The sequence below is a fragment of the Aspergillus nidulans genome, chromosome VII, assembly GCF_000011425.1.
Source record: "Aspergillus nidulans FGSC A4 chromosome VII".
NCBI classification, from domain to species: Eukaryota; Fungi; Ascomycota; class Eurotiomycetes; order Eurotiales; family Aspergillaceae; genus Aspergillus; species Aspergillus nidulans.
The window spans coordinates 3,321,030-3,339,179 of record NC_066263.1 but is presented as its reverse complement, the minus strand read 5'-3'; the positions used below and the strand labels follow the sequence as shown (position 1 = coordinate 3,339,179).

Below are 18,150 nucleotides of genomic sequence, written 5' to 3'. Positions count from 1 at the left end.
TCCCTCTCTGACTGTCCTCGCTTCTATATACGGGATCGTATAAGTAATTGGACTGATTTATCAATTTGCTTGCATATAACTTCACTTTACTCAGTAGTGACGCATTCCTTGGGTTGACAACGTTCGTTAGACAACGAACTGAGCTCCATTTCTTCCAAGCTTCATGCCCATAACAGCATCAGTTCCGCTTGCGACTCAGAATAGTAGCAACCGAGGGCCAGTAATTGAGATTAACGACCCGTGCTGAACTGTCCAGATTGACTGCTGAACGCCATCTGTTTGTGGGCCTTTCGAGTGTTCGTGACCCAACAAAGGCAATAATGGTATGCCGTAGCTGTTAACATTCACAAGAAAGCTCGACTTCCTCACACAGATACGTAGTACAAAATACAGTGTCCTTGGCAATTGCGTCAAGTGCGAAATAAGAGCTGTGTCAATTTCATCGGTAGATCCGCTGGTTTAAAGTGTTGTTATCAGTGCTTCAGATCTCCTCTAAGCAAGACTGATGCGGTCTGCGGGTTATCAATACAGGCCGCAGTCTACCCTGCAATACCACTTGAGAACGCGTGGTGCTTAGTTCTCGGGTTGTGGGTATGCAAAACTGGGAATCGGAGCGTGTTGACTTCCTTGGTCTGCATCATGTTCAGGTGTTGTCCCACGCTTTCTGATCGGGCTGGATGTGCGGGCCTCCGGTGCCTCATCCTATATGTCATGGAGCCAGTCATCGCGCCCGCAATGGATATACCAATTGATGAGAGTCAAGACCAAATGTAGGAAACTAGTACCGAATATATACTGTGTAGAGTATATTGATTGGAAAGGGGAAGAACTACCGGGATGCGTCCATGGTTCCAGGAAGCGGCGAAACCAAGAATAGATCATAGCAGAGGCGCGATAGTCTGACAGCCGCCACAGGTTATTGTTTCAGGTTCCGGCCTTGACAAATCACTCCCCGGCCGTGCTGAACAAGGAGGAGTGGCTGCGATGTATATTTCTTTTAAAGACTAAACATTCTGTGAGGCACCTCCTGTGTTGCTCGAGCCAATCTTCATGGAACTCAGTTGCTGACGATTGCCAGTCCCATCCAACAGGAGCGCCCAGATTGAGACAGTCACATGATCTACCTAGCCCAAAGCTGAAACAAGCCCAGTGGAGGTGATCGGGCGGACAGACAGGAATCAGAAATAAGACGACGACGGCCTCCTTCCTTCCTCTATCTAATAATCACTCCGCCTGTTTAAAGGCGTCTTCAGCTGTTGATCGGCTGTCTTCTTCCCTTCGCTATCTTCTAGCTCTTTTGAGCTCTTTTGTCTTTCTTCGCGCCCCTGGATCTCCTTGATCGAAGGGCCTGTTCATTCAACGATAGAGCCGATCGTCAGCCTAGTCCCACGCCTATAGTCTAAACAACCGCAGAACATACAATCGAGGATACCGTGACCTCATTACCCCATAATCACTCTACTTTCTTTCTCTTTTACAGTACGCGTTCCCTTAGATTCAAGTTCGCTGGCTTGGGTGCGGGGATTGCTGGCTTACATTTGTGATCCCAACCCTCTTTGTTCTGCGACATGGCTAAATGATCGTGTCCGCGGCTCTAGATCCCTTTATCATGCATTAGACGCCCTCAAACCTGCCGGGAACGCCTTCCTCTACGAATCCGGATCAATATCTCTCGCTAGGGGCACTCTAGAATTCTCGCTGTGAAGTCGTGGCCGGAAGAGACCGTTTGCGCTATACGCCCATCTACTAATCCCCTGCGATGCTCACCTCCAAAGCATACGCGGGCCCCCTGGGGCTGCCTTCGTCGCAAACACCGACCGCATCTTATCATACCACGACGCAGAAGTCGTCAACATTTTCGGAATCACAAACGGGAACAGTGTATACGAGTCCAACCAAATCGGAGTTTTCTGAAGCTGACGACGGTCTTGATGCTGTGAGGTGCGCCGTTATCGGAACACATAAGCGGGGTTTTCAAGCTGATTCCTCTAGGTCTTGGGATGAGAATCAAGTGATCTCATGGCTCCATAGTATCAACTGTCAACAATATGAGCCGTTATTCAGGGGTACGTGTATACCTGTCCTTCGGCGGCGATGGACTATGTGTAACTGTTTCCAGCGAACAATTTTAACGGCAACAACCTTATCGAATGCGACCAGAAGATTCTGCAAGAGATGGGCATAAAGAAAATCGGTGATCGGGTGCGGATTTTCGTTGCTATCAAGCAGCTTCGCAACAAGTCTGTGGTCAACAAAAAGCAAAAGAACCTGGTATTTCAGTAATCATCCCTTCTTAGTGACAGCTACTCACGTCTTACAGAGACAGTTGGCAGCTTTGGAAGCCGCTCACCAACAAGCTTCACCTGATTCCGCCCGCTCGTACAGCGCACGTCAACAAACATCCAGTGCCGGTCATGCATCCAGGACCGGTGATTATAGCTATGGCAGACCTACGTCTCGTCCAGGGTCTCCGCTACGTCCTCATCGTTACGTTGCTAATAGCCCTATGGATTCAGGGCGAAAGGATTATTTATCCGCGGGCTCAGGCGCCGGACGCAATCCCGGAACCCCGGTTGAGCGAATTGGAACCCATTCGAGGCAGAATCCTAGCCTTGATGGGATGACAATGGGCTCTTTGCTAAGCAATGCTCCCGTGATCAGAGTGATTTACAGCGGTGGGCAAACGAAAGTTCTGGATATTAAGCACTGCAAAACGCCGGATGAGATCATCCTTTGTGTGTTGAAGAAATTACAACTTCCCGAGCACCAGTATCGGAATTATTGTTTCTACGTCCTTGATGGCTTGGACCCTGACCCATCAAATTGTCGGAGGCTCTCTGACCATGAGCTCATGGAGATATGCGAAGGTTTCCACAGGTCGGAACGCGGCCGGCTTATTCTTCGTAAAATCCATGCTGGGGAACCGGATGCTGAGGAGGTGCACCGTGCGGCCCAGCTCGCACTGGACGAGAGCCAACAGGCGCATATGAATGCTCTCAGCAGCTCGAATGCACGGAACCAAATGAAAATACAACAACTGACTGGTGAATCATGGCATAATATAAGGCAACCCATGTCACCAGTTTCTTCTCGTCATAACACGACTCCTAGCGACCACGAAATAAGGCCTCCTCAAGTCAGCGAACGTGTCTCCAAGCTAAGATCCTTCTTTGGTGCCCGGCCACCCAGCGAGATGATTATTCATGAAATATCGTCGTACTTCCCTGGTCATCAGAGAGAGGACATTGAGAAAACGATGCGCATGTCTGTTCGCAGATCACAACGGTTGAGCAGAGCAGCCAGTCGATTAAGCGTCGTCAGTAATACAAGCTATGCTTCCAGCCTGCGGGATGCACCACCCATCCCTAGTATCGCCGACACTTGGCTTAATAATGGCACACCGCCCACTCGGGCCGCACGGCCGCTCTCGGTTCTTTCGACGAGACCTGGTCTCCCTTCAACATCGTATCGGGATTCAATCGCATCCAGTTCCCTCCATCCACTTCAGGAGGAATCACCTGTTGAGCCGAATCGGAAGTCCTACGTGTCGTTCGATAGTGGATCCGATGACCCTAACAATTCACGTCACAGCCTTCTCGATGAGAATGCAAGTGTTGCTGCAACAGATGGCGGCTCTTTCAATGAGCGTCTGAGCGTTCTCGTGGCTGAAGACGGGGAGGAAGAAGACGATGGATTGGCAGAATTTTTAGCTGGTAACAACTTCGTCAACTGGATGAAAGGCTCACTGATCGGCGAGGGTTCCTTTGGCAGTGTGTTTTTGGCACTTCACTCGATTACTGGTGAGCTTATGGCTGTCAAACAAGTCGAGATCCCATCAGCAACCAAGGGCACCGAATTTGACAAGCGCAAGAACAGCATGGTGGAAGCGTTGAAACACGAGATAGATCTTCTACAGGGTCTTCATCATCCGAACATTGTCCAGTATCTGGGAACTACCGCCGATGATCAATATTTGAACATTTTCTTGGAGTACGTTCCTGGGGGCTCTATTGCTACAATGCTCAAGCAATACAACACCTTCCAGGAGCCATTGATAAAGAATTTCGTACGGCAAATCCTTGCGGGTCTGTCCTACCTCCACAGCAAGGATATTATACACCGTGATATTAAGGGGGCGAATGTTCTCGTTGACAACAAAGGTGGCATAAAAATCTCGGATTTTGGTATCTCCAAACGAGTTGAAGCATCTACTGTTCTTGGATCCCGAGCAAGCAATGGTGGGGGCCATATTCACCGGCCTTCGCTGCAGGGTAGCGTTTACTGGATGGCGCCCGAAGTCGTTCGTCAGACGGCGCATACAAAGAAGGCTGACATTTGGAGTCTGGGATGTCTCGTCATTGAGATGTTCATCGGGTCTCACCCTTTCCCAGACTGTAGCCAGCTTCAAGCCATATTTGCGATTGGTAGCAACAAGGCTCGGCCTCCAGCCCCAGAACATGCTAGTAAGGATGCCGTTGCTTTCTTGGATATGACATTCCAGCTCGACCATGAGAAGCGACCTGACGCAGACGAGTTGCTCAAGTCGCCCTTCCTTGCTACAACACTTACCTGAAATCCTTTACGATGTCGGATAGACAATGGGCGTTTTTTAGCATTGAGCTTGGAGATTTGGAGTTCGAATTATGTATCAGGGCAATAATACTTTTGGTCTTTTGCGTATTCTTTCCCCTTCGATATGATACCGTCCCTCTTGATTTTAATGCTGGCGTTGATTAAGGTAGATTTGGGAAATATATATATCCCCCAAGATATTGCGGGTCATCAAAACCCAATCGAAAGGTTCGTGGCGTCAGCAGGGGCTGGTTGCGGTTTTATGACCTTTTTCACCCGGGTCCACTGATTTTCATTTATAAAAATATAGCGTTTACCTTTTACCTGTTGTAATCTGAAGCTTCTCGTTGTAGGTCTCATTGACCTTATTTGATTCCTTGCTCGAAGTTAAGCATTTCTGGTTTATAACTCACTCACGCGACAAAACAACCAATCCAATATTGCGTACAGGTAAATTCTAGAGAACATGTGTAATGAAAATACTAAAACAGGAGTAGTATACACGTCTTCAAGCTGGTATCGCAGTGTGCGTTATACGCCAGTTCAAGATAGGGAGAGTGAAGTGATGACTGGTATGTAGTAATGAAGAATGCATGCTCAAGTTGAATTAAACGCTGACTAGTCAATGAGCTTGCCATAGAACGGAACTCCCATGGCACTTAGAAGTAATCGGGCATCCTTATCAGTCCTCGCAGTTGTGTGAAGTGTAATGTGGCAACCAGGAATCATCTTGGGTGGGTACCTATGCAAAGATTCGAGTTAGTACTGGAGTTATTCAATTGTTTTCTAAAGCAATAAGACAGAGAATAAGAGTCATACATATCGTAGTTGACCTCAATCTCGGGAAACAAAGCGACCTGCTCAGGCTCTAGACCGAAAGTAATGTTTCCGCTGCTGTCACCGCTGGTACCCTTGACACCGGGCCAATCTTTGAGACGAGGCATCACAATGTCGACCAACTTTCCGAAGAAGTGCTCCATGTTCTCTCCGTAAAGCTCGGCCTTGGCGGCCACGGTATCTCTACCGGGAGAGATGTACCATTTGGCAACGCTGGTCTTTGACTTGTATGTCTCCACCTTGACATTCGATATGGCTTGCAGCGCCATACCCGCTACGTGAAGCCACCCGGAGTTCTCCTTCGCGGCATTCTTCACGTAACTGTGGATCGTAATTCGCTCGAGCTTGGGGATGTTGTTGAAGGTTATTGGCTTGCGGAGGAGTCGCAGAACGTCGCCGCCACGGGGACCGCGGAGAGATCGATTTTTGTGGTAAGGAGAGCTATCATCCCAAGAGCGAAGACGGGGCGCCTTTGGGGGAGGCTTGAAGCCTGGCGGATTGTGGACATAGCAAAGAGTCATGATATCGGAGGCGATGGTCGACTCGTGGGTCTGCTCTACTCTTGTGAGAGAAAAAGGGCCAGGCACGAAGAGGCGAGAAGATGGATCAGATGGGGGCGGAGGCCTGTGAGGATGCAACGGACCGCGATCATATTTTGGCGAACGGAATTGATAGCTAGATGAAGAAATGAGAATCTTCCGCAAGAATCGGGGACGATTTGCAGGTCCCTAAAGGGACAAACTTACCGACTTCGTGGGAGCTGAGCTCTTCGCGCTCGTGCCCGTGCAACGGGGTCAAAAGGCTTCGCAGCTTCTACCGGCGGAGGTGTGCCCTTCAGCAGCCCGTCCGACTCAAGGTCACCGAGAGCGGACGGTTTGGCGGACGCTTGGTCAGAAGTATTGCGCCTCCAGCAGAAACCCTGAGGGCGGGCAGCGGGGACAATAGCCCGCGGCAATGATTTTGCCAGGTATCTTGATGGCTCACTAGCAGCCATTGATATTAACGAGTAATGGTTGTCGCCGCGAACTCGTCAACAACGTGAGGTAAGAAAATGTTCCGGCGGCCAGCATAATTTCGGAGCCGTCACGTGAAATTACTAGCCTGACAAATCTGGCATATGTTATTTTGCTAATGCCTAAAGGGCCAGGCACAATCGGCCCGCATCCCGATTCCCCGCCATTTATTTGGTTTGCCAGCAGGACTACTCCGTATTAGTGCAGTCAACACTGAACAGGCTTTGAGCTGCGAGATCCCTTTTAGCAGATTGCTTTTTAGTGGGGCAGAGATCGATCGATCTATGTCTATCATCATAAGACCATAGACCCTTCTTTCTTCTTTCGCCTCCTCTCCATAAACTCCTTGCCCCCTCATCTTATTGTTCTGTGATGTCACTTGGCTAGCTCAGCTGGTGCCTACCGCACGGAGGTTCTTTGCCAACGCTGGGGCAATTTACCAGAAGATTCCCTCACCTGATACATTCTCCTATTATTGAAGGAGAGCTCTGCTACATAGTCAACTAGAATCAGGTGGCCTGTTCAAGGTCTACAGCACACAACCTTCCTCATGTCGACTCGTTCCCTCCTTGACCTCATATCCCCCACCCCATTCAATATCGAACCCACAAGTCCTCCTTGAAGATGAGCGGGATACACAGATTTTTAACTAGACGCGAGCGGAACAACCGATACTCGAAGCACGAGAAAGATGAGGTACGATAGCCGTTAAACGGGAGTGATGCGCCGTGTCCATGCTAATCATGCGTTTATCTACAGTCGTCCGATGTCGCCCGCCCTGTCCTGCGCGGTTTCTTCACATCAGAGACTACGAGTAGCGACTCTACAGAACAACAGAAGAAGGTGGGTACTATCTTGTTCATCTTCGCGCGCGGCGTGTTGTACTTGGTTCTCAGCGTTGAGCCTCGCTTATATGAAGCAGATTAAGACTTTAGAGCGACGAGTTTCACATCTTGGCATTACTGGACTGAACGAACAACATCTCGCTTATGCGCTGCAATACACACAGGGCGATGTGGATGCAGCTTTTGAGCTCCTCCTGCTCCTTGAAGACTCGATTGAAGGGATAGTCAAAGGATATTCACCAAGCACGAAATTGCTGGGCGCAGAGAATCGTAACGGTGTTACATGTTATCTTGATGCGCTACTTTTTGCCATGTTTGCTCGGCTGGACTGCTTTGAAGGCATACTATACAAGAATTTTAGCGATGAGCCTCGCGGAAAATTGTCAGTGCTCTTGAGACTCTGGGTCAACATGCTACGATCAGGAAAGCTCATAACGACGGATATTGTATGTGACAGCTTTGCATGTTTGACCCCTTTCAAAGGACATAGACTAACCTGTTGGTCTGTTTAAAGACGAAACATCTACAGGAAGCACTTGCCGAATGCGGATGGGAAGACGCTGCAAATCTTCATCAGCAAGATGCATCCGAGGCATTCACGTTCATCACGGAGAAACTAGAGTTGCCGCTCCTTACTCTTAAAATGGACATTTACCATACGGGCAAAGAAGACGTGAATGATGACCACAGGTTCGTCAATGAGAGGTTATTGGAGGTAGCTATACCTGAACCCACCGACGGCAAGACAGTGACTCTGGAGGAATGCTTGGAGGCATACTTCAATAACAAGATCGAAGTGAAACGATACCTGGAGCGCCGAAATACCGTCAAGTCAACCAAGTCAGCGGATTCGCTTTCCAAGGGCACTAGTGCGCATGTCGAGGCAATAGAGATCAGTACACCGACGTCTTCCTCTCCAACAACATTGTCGCCTACGGGGCCTCCAGTCATAACGACGACGGAGGCTCCTCTGGCGGACAGATCTCGATATCGGAGGAGCAGCATCATCCAACCAAAGTTTGTTCCCGACTCGGATGGCGATGATAACACCAAGCACCGCCACGGTTCCTATAGGAAAGAGGTCATGATGCCTGCATGGCAGTTTTTCAGCTTGATTCGTGAGGTTTCCTACAACCGACTTTGTCGACAGCGTGCTAACGCAGTCTATAGCATGGTATACAGATAACTCTCCAAAGAATGACTCTCAAGTCGCGGCTCATTTCTCCTCGAAGAGACCAATTTTAGGCCTGTGCTTGAAACGGTACTCTATGCTTGCAAACGGCAAAGCCATCAGACGTGACACGTTTGTCGATATCCCAACAGAGATTGGGCTACCACACTTTATACAGGATGATAACATGGAGGATGGTCCTATCCGGGTAAACTTCAAGTTGTCCTTGCAGGCTTTAGTCTGTCATAGAGGCAACTCCGTCGATTCCGGGCATTACATAGCGATTGTCCGGGGCACCAGTGTTGGGGCGCCTCCCTCAAGTTCTCATGGCTCAGAACAGTCCAACCCGGATACTCCAAGGTACTGGATGCGGTTTGATGATCTGGCTAAGGAGAGGGTGACGCTTGTAGACATCGAGCACGCCCTGAAGACTGAATCACCATACCTACTTTTTTATCAGATTCTGCCGATCGACGAGGACGCAGCGGCAGCCAGTTTCCCAATTAGCGCAACTTCCACATCTTCTGTGGGATCTATCGATAATCAGGATCAAGAAACAGCAAACAACTCTCCTAGATTGCAGGCCAACCGTCTCAGTGCGGGTTACAAGTCTGGCCGCCCAAGTCTTGAGATCACAGTTGCGGAAGACCCGAACGCCGCGCCTGGGACTGCTGAGGAATCTACGGGCAATCGAGGCACCATTGCAGATTTAGGGTTGCACTCGGCCCCTTCGACCTCGCCAAAGTTGGCCCCAAGAGACGACGATGAAAACAAGGGTACATTTTCATTCTCTAGGCGCGGCTCTAGAGCCACAAGGTCAAATCCGGGGAGCCGCGCAGGAAGCCAGGTCAGTGAAAACAGGATCAGCGCCACATTTTCACGTTTTGCGGGCCGCCTCAGCAGGGACAAGTTAGGCAGTGATTCCTTCGCCATCGACGATGATTATGATGAGATGAATAATAATGATTCCCCGGGACTCACCATTGACGGCCATAAGACTGATGCCAGGGAAAAAAGCCCTAGACGGTCAAGGTTCTCTGACAAGCAGAAAGATAAGGGAAAGGAGAAGTCAAGGGAACGAAGAGGGCGCAAGCTCGAGCGGGAGTGTCTTGTTATGTGAGCATTCGCAAGGCGCTGGGTTTACGTACGTCGTCTTTTTAGCACTCGATAGATACATACTTAATCATGGTTTGCCTTCCCGACGTTATTTTTCATATGCAGACCTATGCATCTGCAGTTCCACATCCGCAATACATAAATCTACTGTACGAGCACGGCTGGTATGGTATTTTTATGCAACATACCTACCCATGCCATGGCTGTATAGAATACTTAGCTAGTATTTCGCGTCGCTAGAAATAACTTAATCTATGCCCGACCGGAGTCAAATCATGATTAAGAGTTCTACATAATTCCTCAGTGATGCAACATAGATTTAAATATATAATCGTTATATAATCGTTTGAAATCTTAGTAAAGAAACTTTGAAATTGAGAGGATATGACAGATTACTCCTTTGGAAAGCTATATTACATGCTGGATTCTTCCTTCTTGCTTATCAGACCTTTCTTGTTGAACTAGACAGAAAAAATATACTTATACTTATTGATATAGTATTTGATTAAAGACGAGTCAAGTGGAGCTTGGATGGCTCGTGGTGGGACGAGTTACATAACTAAGCAGTGCTGCCTTGCGATCTGCCCCAGGCCTCAACAACTAGTCTAGCCAATCGACTTCTCCGCAGGCGGAGCTTCCATCAGGTACCTCTCGACATCATCACGGCCGAGCTTCGAATCTTGGCTGTCCATGCTGCTACCCGGTCGTTTTATATATTCGGTATGATATAGGCTATTCGAAATCGACTGGCGCACTATGGCGCTGGATACATCCAGCGGATATGCCGCTCACAGCAGCCTGATTGAACCAGATCCGCTTCCTATGTTCGACGTCAGGCATGTCCAGCTTCAGTTCCCTCTCGCTGCCGACTTTGTGGCCGCGCAGGTAGCCGACAATGTACTTATTCTGGCACTATCGACTGGGCGCATTTTGCGGATCGACTTGAACAACCCTGAGCATATTGACGGTTTGGACCCCTCAGCAACATGACCTCGGTTCAAGGGACTGCTCTGAAACTGACTGCTGTGTAAAAAGATGTTGATCTTCCGAAGAAGTCTTCAGAAACGGGTGTTATACGTCGGATGTTCTTAGACCCTTCCGCTTCCCATCTCATAATCACCACGACCCTGGGTGAGAACTACTACCTCCACACGCAGTCAAGACATCCAAAGCCTTTATCGCGCCTCAAAGGACTTCTCATCGAGAGTGTCGCATGGAGTCCCTCCCTTCCGACAGCATCTACCCGAGAGATATTATTAGGCACGACTGATGGCCAGGTCTGGGAAACGTATATTGAGCCATCTACTGAGTTCTACCGCCGCGAGGAGAGATATGCCAGCTCGATATACAGAACGTCGGATGGGTCTCCAGTGACGGGTATATGGGCGGAGACGGTGCCGACAAAAGCAGAACAAAGACGGATATTGGTGGCTACGCATGGCAAACTATCGTGTTTCTTGGGGCGAACCGGTAGATCCGGTAAAGAAGGTGCGGGTCCTATATACGCCGACCTGCTTTCACGAGAAACTCCCGTTATCCACGAGATTGGACAGCCGTCTAGTTCCGCGCCGTCAAATTTGGTTGTTTCGCCATCTAGCTCGGATGCTCACCATCTAGATGGTCATCGTGACAAAGAGTTTGCATGGCTTAGTTCTGAAGGTGTATACCATGGACAACTTCCATATTCATTAGACATGTTGCACAAGCCCTTCGAGAGCTCAAGTATGCTTCCGCGGTCTATTTTCCCGGCAACCGAATCCGCAAGAGGAGGCAAGAAGCTGATTCAGAACCCACTAACCGCCATGACGTTATCAGAGTGGCACATACTAGTCCTGGTAGAAGGGCGAGTGCTTGCTGTCAATCGCATGAACGATGAAATTGTATTTGATCAAGAGGTCCTGGAGCCAGGCCAAGCTGCTCTGGGTCTTGTGACAGACGCAATGAAAGGCACTTACTGGCTTTTCACCAGTCAGGACATTTTTGAGATATGTGTCCAGGATGAGGACCGAGACGTGTGGAAAATCTTCTTGCGCAAGCAAAAGTTTGAGGAGGCTCTTCGATATGCCCGTACAAGCTCCCAGAAAGATGCTGTTTCTACTGCTTCCGGCGATTTCCTCGCGAGCAAAGGTCGCTATATAGAAGCCGCCGGGGTTTGGGGCAAGAGCAGTAAAGCATTTGAAGATGTGTGTCTAACACTCATCAAGCGTGGCCAGCACGACGCCCTACGAAAGTACCTGCTTTCGCAGCTCTCGGTTTATAAAAAGTCCTCCTCGATGCAAAGGACCATGGTGGCAAGTTGGCTTATAGAAGTCTTTATGACCAAGCTGAATAGTCTTGACGACAATATCACAACGAAAGCGGAACTTGCCGAGGGGTCAAGCACTGAAGAGATCGAGCACGAACTGCAGGCCGTTCGAAATGAGTTTCAAGAGTTTGTGACCAAATACAAGTCTGACCTGGATCAGAAGACAGCATACGACATCATCAGCAGTCATGGACGTGAGAAGGAATTGTTATTCTTTGCCACTGTGGTAAACGATCACAACTACGTTCTGTCGTACTGGATCCAACGGGAAAACTGGTCCGAAGCGCTCAATGTGCTGCAGAGGCAGAGTGACCCTGAAGTGTTCTACAAACACAGCAGTGTCTTGATGACTCACGCAGCGACCGGACTAGTCAACATCTTGATGCGACAGACCAACCTTGAGCCCGAGAAGCTCATACCTGCGTTGCTCAACTATAACAGCACAGTGAGCGTGCCGCTGAGTCAAAACCAAGCGGTGCGTTATCTTAACTTTATCATCGTCAACCACCCTAGACCCACGGCTGCAGTGCATAACACGCTCATATCAATTCATGCTTCAAGCCGCTCGTCCTCTGAAGCTGGACTTCTTACATACCTTCAGTCACAGCCATCATCCCCGCCTCCATATGATGCCGACTTTGCGCTTCGCCTTTGCATACAACACCAGCGGTTCCAGTCATGTATCCATATTTACAGCGCTATGGGACAGTATCTCCAGGCTGTTGAGCTGGCTTTACAGCACGATGACATTGAGCTGGCGGCCATCATTGCTGACCGACCAGAAGGAAACAATAAGCTACGGAAGAAGCTTTGGCTCTTGGTTGCGGAGAAAAAAATCCGGCAATCAGACACAGGCATCAAAGACGCTATCGAGTTTCTTCGTAGATGCGAGCTGCTTCGGATTGAGGATCTCATCCCATTTTTCCCGGACTTCGTTGTCATTGACGACTTCAAAGATGAAATCTGCAGTGCCCTAGAGGACTACTCCCGGCACATTGATGCGCTCCGACAGGAGATGGACAGCTCGGCCCAAACCGCGCGCCAGATCCGGTCGGAAATCGCCGCCCTCGACACACGGTACGCGATTGTTGAGCCTGGCGAGAAGTGCTGGACTTGCTCGCTTCCAGTACTTAGCCGGCAGTTCTTCGTTTTCCCATGTCAGCACGCGTTCCACAGCGATTGCCTAGGTCGTGAGGTGCTCGAGGGCGCCGGAGGGAAGAAGAAGTATATACGAGATCTACAGTCTCAGCTGAATGAAGGCGCACTCACCTCGTCCCAGCGTGAGGAGGTTGTGAAGGAACTGGACGGGTTGATAGCGGAAGCTTGGTAAGTACCTTCTGTTTCATGGAACAGGTTTGATCTAGCCAAGGCTAATTGCTAGCACTTAGTATCCTATGCGGTGACCACGCGATCAAACAAATCGACAAGCCTTTCATAACTGCAACCGACAATGTCGATGAATGGTGCCTCTAACAAACCGTGTCCGTCCCTTATCTAGTTAGCTACGAAATATCACCCGACTGTTTAACTATCTAAGACGAATGTGTATACTGTCCAGACTCCTGGTTTATAACGTCATTACCAATACCCCCCTTGCTCACCAGCACCCTTGCACACTCAACCATCCCTACCACCCGTATTGTACATAATGTCTAGCCAAGGTGCTAATTCCTTAGCAAAACTCAGTTCAAGTAGAATGTGGTCGAAATCGATAGAAGATCGATTGTGCTACATTCGGGGTATTCTGGCTTCTGACCTCTATCAATCTGATGCTTACCATAATGTCCAGTGTTCTTCACCCTAGATGCATGATGCGTGGGACATGTGCTCTGCATTCTCAAGAGAGTATGTACAGGGACGTCAAACGTTGCGCACCTCGGGGTTCCTTCCTGTGTTGGTATACTTTTGTTATCCAGTTACCACGTATGGATACTCCGTGTAGGAGTAATCCCTCCTTCCAGAGCCCGCGATCTGCACAGGACAGAGGGAACCCACCAATCAGTTCAGAACTCAAAACCATCCCGTAAGCTACTTCTCGTGAGCTGAGTAGGTGAGTAGGGATGGTGTGATGCTGACGACGGGAGCGGGGTTGTGTCAGGTCATGTCATTTGTGCACACTCTGCAGCAATGCCGGGACGGGTAAAACTGAGCCGGCATCGGCATACGACGACCGTATGCATGGTTTTTGTTTTGATTATCTAGATGCATACTTTGTAGTCGGTAGACTCAAGAGAGTGGCGAATTCGCAGCCACTGCCTTTGCAAGTATGGTCTAGCTTGTGATCCTCAATCCGCGCTTCGGGAACCTCGGCAAAAATCGCATTTCTCTTTTTGAAGATAGACTATTGATCATTGTCAAAGAATGGACTGCAGAAGCAATGAAGGATGAGTTCATAGTGATCTCAGCGGAGAGGCCCGAGTGTTGATAATGATAACAAACGATAAGAACCCTTGACTGTTGTCAAGTCAACAAGCCTTGCGGAGAACCTCGCTAAGGAATGCCGGCAGCTGGCATCTCGTTGCCTGACCAGCGGGAGCGATGCCGGTGGCCGGTGGCAAATTCCCAATCCCCAATTCCCAACATTATTGAATGACAGGTCACTCGTCGCTTGTTGCTGGGGAGAAGAGGACACCAATTTTGCAAAGCCCGGTCGCAGAGAGAAATGGCAACGGGCCTCTGTATTGCAGCTGCCCTCCGAAATCTAGCCAGAGATTCCAGTATTCTTTGTACAAAACACATAACCTGACGCACCCGTACTCTGATAAAGCACTCTGGTAAAGGAAGGAAAGACGAGCGCAGGAGTTGCGCAGGATTTTCGAGATCGAATTGATCGATCTGTTTTTGAGACCCTCACTGAATTCCACTTCCACCCTACATTCCCGATCTGGGAAGTCTGGAGTCTGGGGAAAAAGCCAAATTCAAGCCTCGATTCCACAGGAACGCAGATTCCAGAGAGCAGAGAAAGAAGGTTCCAACCCCCAAAAATTGGACGCTTGACAATGCATCATGTGGCCCTAATCCGGGGAATATCTTCACATCATTCCAAGCCCTGTGTTGCGATGATCGTGCGGGGTAGCAACCACGCTGCTATGCTGTGCTCTCTTGATCTGATAGTCTGTCCTCTTTCTGTCCTCTTTGGTGACTAGGCTGAAGAAAACAACCCCGACAACCAATATTAACCCGATACGGGACCTAAGATCAACAACGAATAACTGTTGATCGCTCTAGAGGAGGTTGGTCCGTAAATATGGCGTGGAGTTGGTGTCTTCGCCAGGGTGGCATCACACGATGTAGTTCCTCTTCGAAACTACTCCGTATGTACGTAGAAAATTTCAGAAAATTTCTGCAACCTGCACCAGTCCCAGAACGACAGTCTCTTCTTGGTAGACGGCAGAGGTAAAGACACGCTGTTGGCTGCAAGACTGCAAGCATGAACCTTACAAGCACACAACACGGCGGTCAGTGGCATACGGTCGGCATACGGTGGCATACGGTCTCACCGCCAACTGGCCACCGCAGGCGCTCTGTATGCCCAAGTATGCTCAGCGCATTATTCACCGGTTCAGAACATCCGCCCAGCCACATGTGTGCAGCTCGAGGCCAGCAAGTCCAGACTCAAATCTCCGCAGTAGAGCTAGCACGAGTCAGGTAACCACATCATCATCATATCATCCTCATTTGGATCTTGGGGGGTGCTGCTGTTGCCGCCGGATGGCAAGCGCTGGCGGCTGGACAGCAATGTCTAGTTAGATAAGAGAATCCATGGACAGGACCCTTGTGAGGCCTTCAGAGCAAGAGCCAGAACACCCCAGACAATTCGAGACATGGACGCAATTAGAACGGCGTTCACTGGCATTACTAGGCGACGATTGGTTTGCAGCCACAGGCCCACTCAGGCGCCTGTGCTGCATTCCCAAAGAAGCTTAGTGGCTACTGCGCCATCGGCCGAGGTGATGACATTCTTGCTCTTCCCAGGCACCGAGATCGAGCCATTGACCACCGTGATCCGGTTTCACCAGGTGGAGTTCGTCAAGCAAGTTGGAGGGTCGGGAAACGGACTCGCATTCAAGGCCGTAAGGTGTCTGGCCTTGATTGATGGAGCCTACCCGGACCTGCAGCAGCTTGACGTTAGTTCAAATCCTGGGGACAGCCTTCGGGCTGAGATCCCTGTCTAATGCTGGTCGCTACTCGTAGATAACTGCCTTATGGTCTGTGCCTTGTATCAGATTATCGAGCAAAGGGACTGTAGAACCACAGCTACGTTGCTAGCCCACGCTATCAATTAAATCCAAACGCTGCTTGGACCTGAAACTGTCTTGCTCTCAATTGACAATCTTCTCCGCACCCGCCCCTTCGATCCGTCCATATGGTCGATCACGAATTCAGGAGTCGTCATGCCCGCAATGGCTCTGAAACATACTTGCAGCCTGTTTTGGAAATCTAAATGGAATCTAAATTACAAAGCAGACAACAATCTGTCTTTGTCCCCTCCTGAGCCAGAGTTGAAATCCACCACGAGCCATTAAAGAGATGATCCAGCAACCGTGTTTTCTTGGGGACGTGTCTGATGACGGTGATGATGGAGGCGCCCGGTGGATTCTTCCGCCTTCCATCCATACAAAGCTACCAACAGTCATCATCATCCAAGGGGACCAACTGAAGGCTCAGGGGCCTGGGTGTGTGGGGCAGTGACCGAATGCAGTGATAGTCCACTACGTTGGCCAATGAAAACAGGCGCACTGGTGGAGTAAGCCCACGTAGTGGTAACCGTACCATACCCGTATTTGTCACCTACATCATGAGTGAGGCTGTAAATAACGGTACTGCTAGTAGCTGCAGTGCTGCCGTTCTTCCTTCTGCTTCTTTCGCCCCTCAGCGCATCCGCCTATCATCCACCCACCACTCACTTATCATTCCCAGTCCCGAGTACCTCCTTATCCATCTGCCTTCATACGTGTATCTCTATCGCTCTTACCTCCCCCTGCAACCTACGACTTCCGGCTCTTCCTTCTAACTTCTCACCTCCATTCCGCTTTCCTTCCATCCTCCTTCAAACTTTTTTCCATCATCCTTCGCCTCGTTCTTTCCTCATCTCCCATTCGCGATCGCATCGTCATACCTTTCATCACCTACAACCACCGCTATCTCGCCCTCGCCATATCATCACCCTTGCCGCGGAGCCATAGTACTATTCAACGCCGATATCTAGGTCAGATCTAGGTCTGCTCTTCAAATCGTGTGTACTGCCGGTCCTCCACTACCTAGCTTCTCATTGCCGCCGGAACGTGTCGTTATCTCAGATCTTCGAACGCCTTCTGTGACTCATAAGAGGTCCACCATCCCGGACGAGCTCTAGGACCCCAATCTGTCGTCAATCTCTGTCCAAGACCGTACTACGTTGTGAACCTACAGAGCAAGTGGTGGGATTCGTGATAAGTTCAAGAAGTTGAGCCTGCTAGCTGTCATCTGACGCTGTCCGCTACTCGGCCGGCAGCTGGTCTTTGGCTCTTCTTGCTCGCCTAGCCTGGCTTTGAAGATCCTTTGCCAGCCGTCCAGAGCCTCAGATACCATTTCCAGCAACGCCTAGTAGACCACAGCTTTCCATTTGAAGGAAACCTATGACTACTTGGCACCTAGCTGCTTCCATATTCTGAGTCACGACCAATCCCAACCTTGAACCCGGAGTTCGAAGGCCATTCATAACGAGACGTCTTTTGTTTTTGTTCTTATACAACCCATATTCCGGTTACGATATTACGCAGCGTTTTTGTTCCATCTCATCTCAATCAACCCCGTGCTATTACCACGGTTGTCGTCCTTCGGATTAAAATACACTCCTTCCGCCGCCGATTCCCTTATCATTATATCGGTCTCCCACTTTCGACTGGACGATATACAAATGAAACTATAACGGTCTCTACAAATTTCCTTGTCTCGTTCACCCCGTCGGGTACTTCTCCATTTGCGCCCCGCGCTGTCCGCCGTCTCTGTCTCTTTTCTGTCGATTCAATTTCCCTGCACCTCATTTATATGAAACTTTGATATCAGAAACTCGGTCTTCCCTTATCTCTTTTCTTTTTCTTTTTCTTCGTTTACCAATCTCTTCTTTTGGTTCTCTCGGCGGTGAAATCGATTTGGAATTGCAGGCCGGCACTTTACCTTCGATCAGCCTTCTACTTCGTTCTGTTCCGCATCGGTCTTGTCAGACGTCAGTTCCTGCATCGCAGCGCGCTTATAGAGCTTTCTGTCTCAACTACTAGCCCTGCTCCTCATCGTCGCTGTTGAATTTTT

At 49.5% G+C, this 18,150-nt stretch overlaps 4 protein-coding genes across 4 annotated transcripts, besides 1 other annotated feature; 3 read left to right on the top strand and 1 right to left on the bottom strand.

Annotated features, from left to right (window-relative positions):
* Positions 1-18,150: part of a sequence feature (contig 1.37 567..75346(1)) that runs on past both edges of the window.
* On the top strand, positions 1,760-4,573 carry ANIA_02269 (protein steC; the record flags this gene model as incomplete). Its single annotated transcript, XM_654781.1, has 4 exons — positions 1,760-1,941; positions 1,993-2,066; positions 2,120-2,271; positions 2,321-4,573. 4 exons carry the CDS (start codon positions 1,760-1,762, stop codon positions 4,571-4,573), a joined length of 2,661 nt encoding a protein of 886 aa, XP_659873.1.
* ANIA_02268 (mitochondrial 54S ribosomal protein uL5m) lies at positions 4,913-6,432 on the bottom strand. The gene is made up of 3 exons (XM_050613003.1): positions 6,156-6,432; positions 5,392-6,084; positions 4,913-5,314 (listed from the first exon to the last, which is right to left on the bottom strand). The coding sequence occupies exons 1-3, from the start codon at positions 6,401-6,403 to the stop codon at positions 5,191-5,193; spliced, it is 1,065 nt and encodes a 354-aa protein (XP_050468848.1). The 5' UTR covers positions 6,404-6,432; the 3' UTR covers positions 4,913-5,190.
* Positions 7,047-9,558, top strand: ANIA_02267 (ubiquitin C-terminal hydrolase family protein; the record flags this gene model as incomplete). Its single annotated transcript, XM_654779.1, has 5 exons — positions 7,047-7,118; positions 7,182-7,265; positions 7,345-7,713; positions 7,797-8,385; positions 8,438-9,558. 5 exons carry the CDS (start codon positions 7,047-7,049, stop codon positions 9,556-9,558), a joined length of 2,235 nt encoding a protein of 744 aa, XP_659871.1.
* digA (tethering complex subunit PEP3) lies at positions 10,311-13,332 on the top strand (the record flags this gene model as incomplete). Its single annotated transcript, XM_654778.1, has 3 exons — positions 10,311-10,521; positions 10,590-13,185; positions 13,248-13,332. 3 exons carry the CDS (start codon positions 10,311-10,313, stop codon positions 13,330-13,332), a joined length of 2,892 nt encoding a protein of 963 aa, XP_659870.1.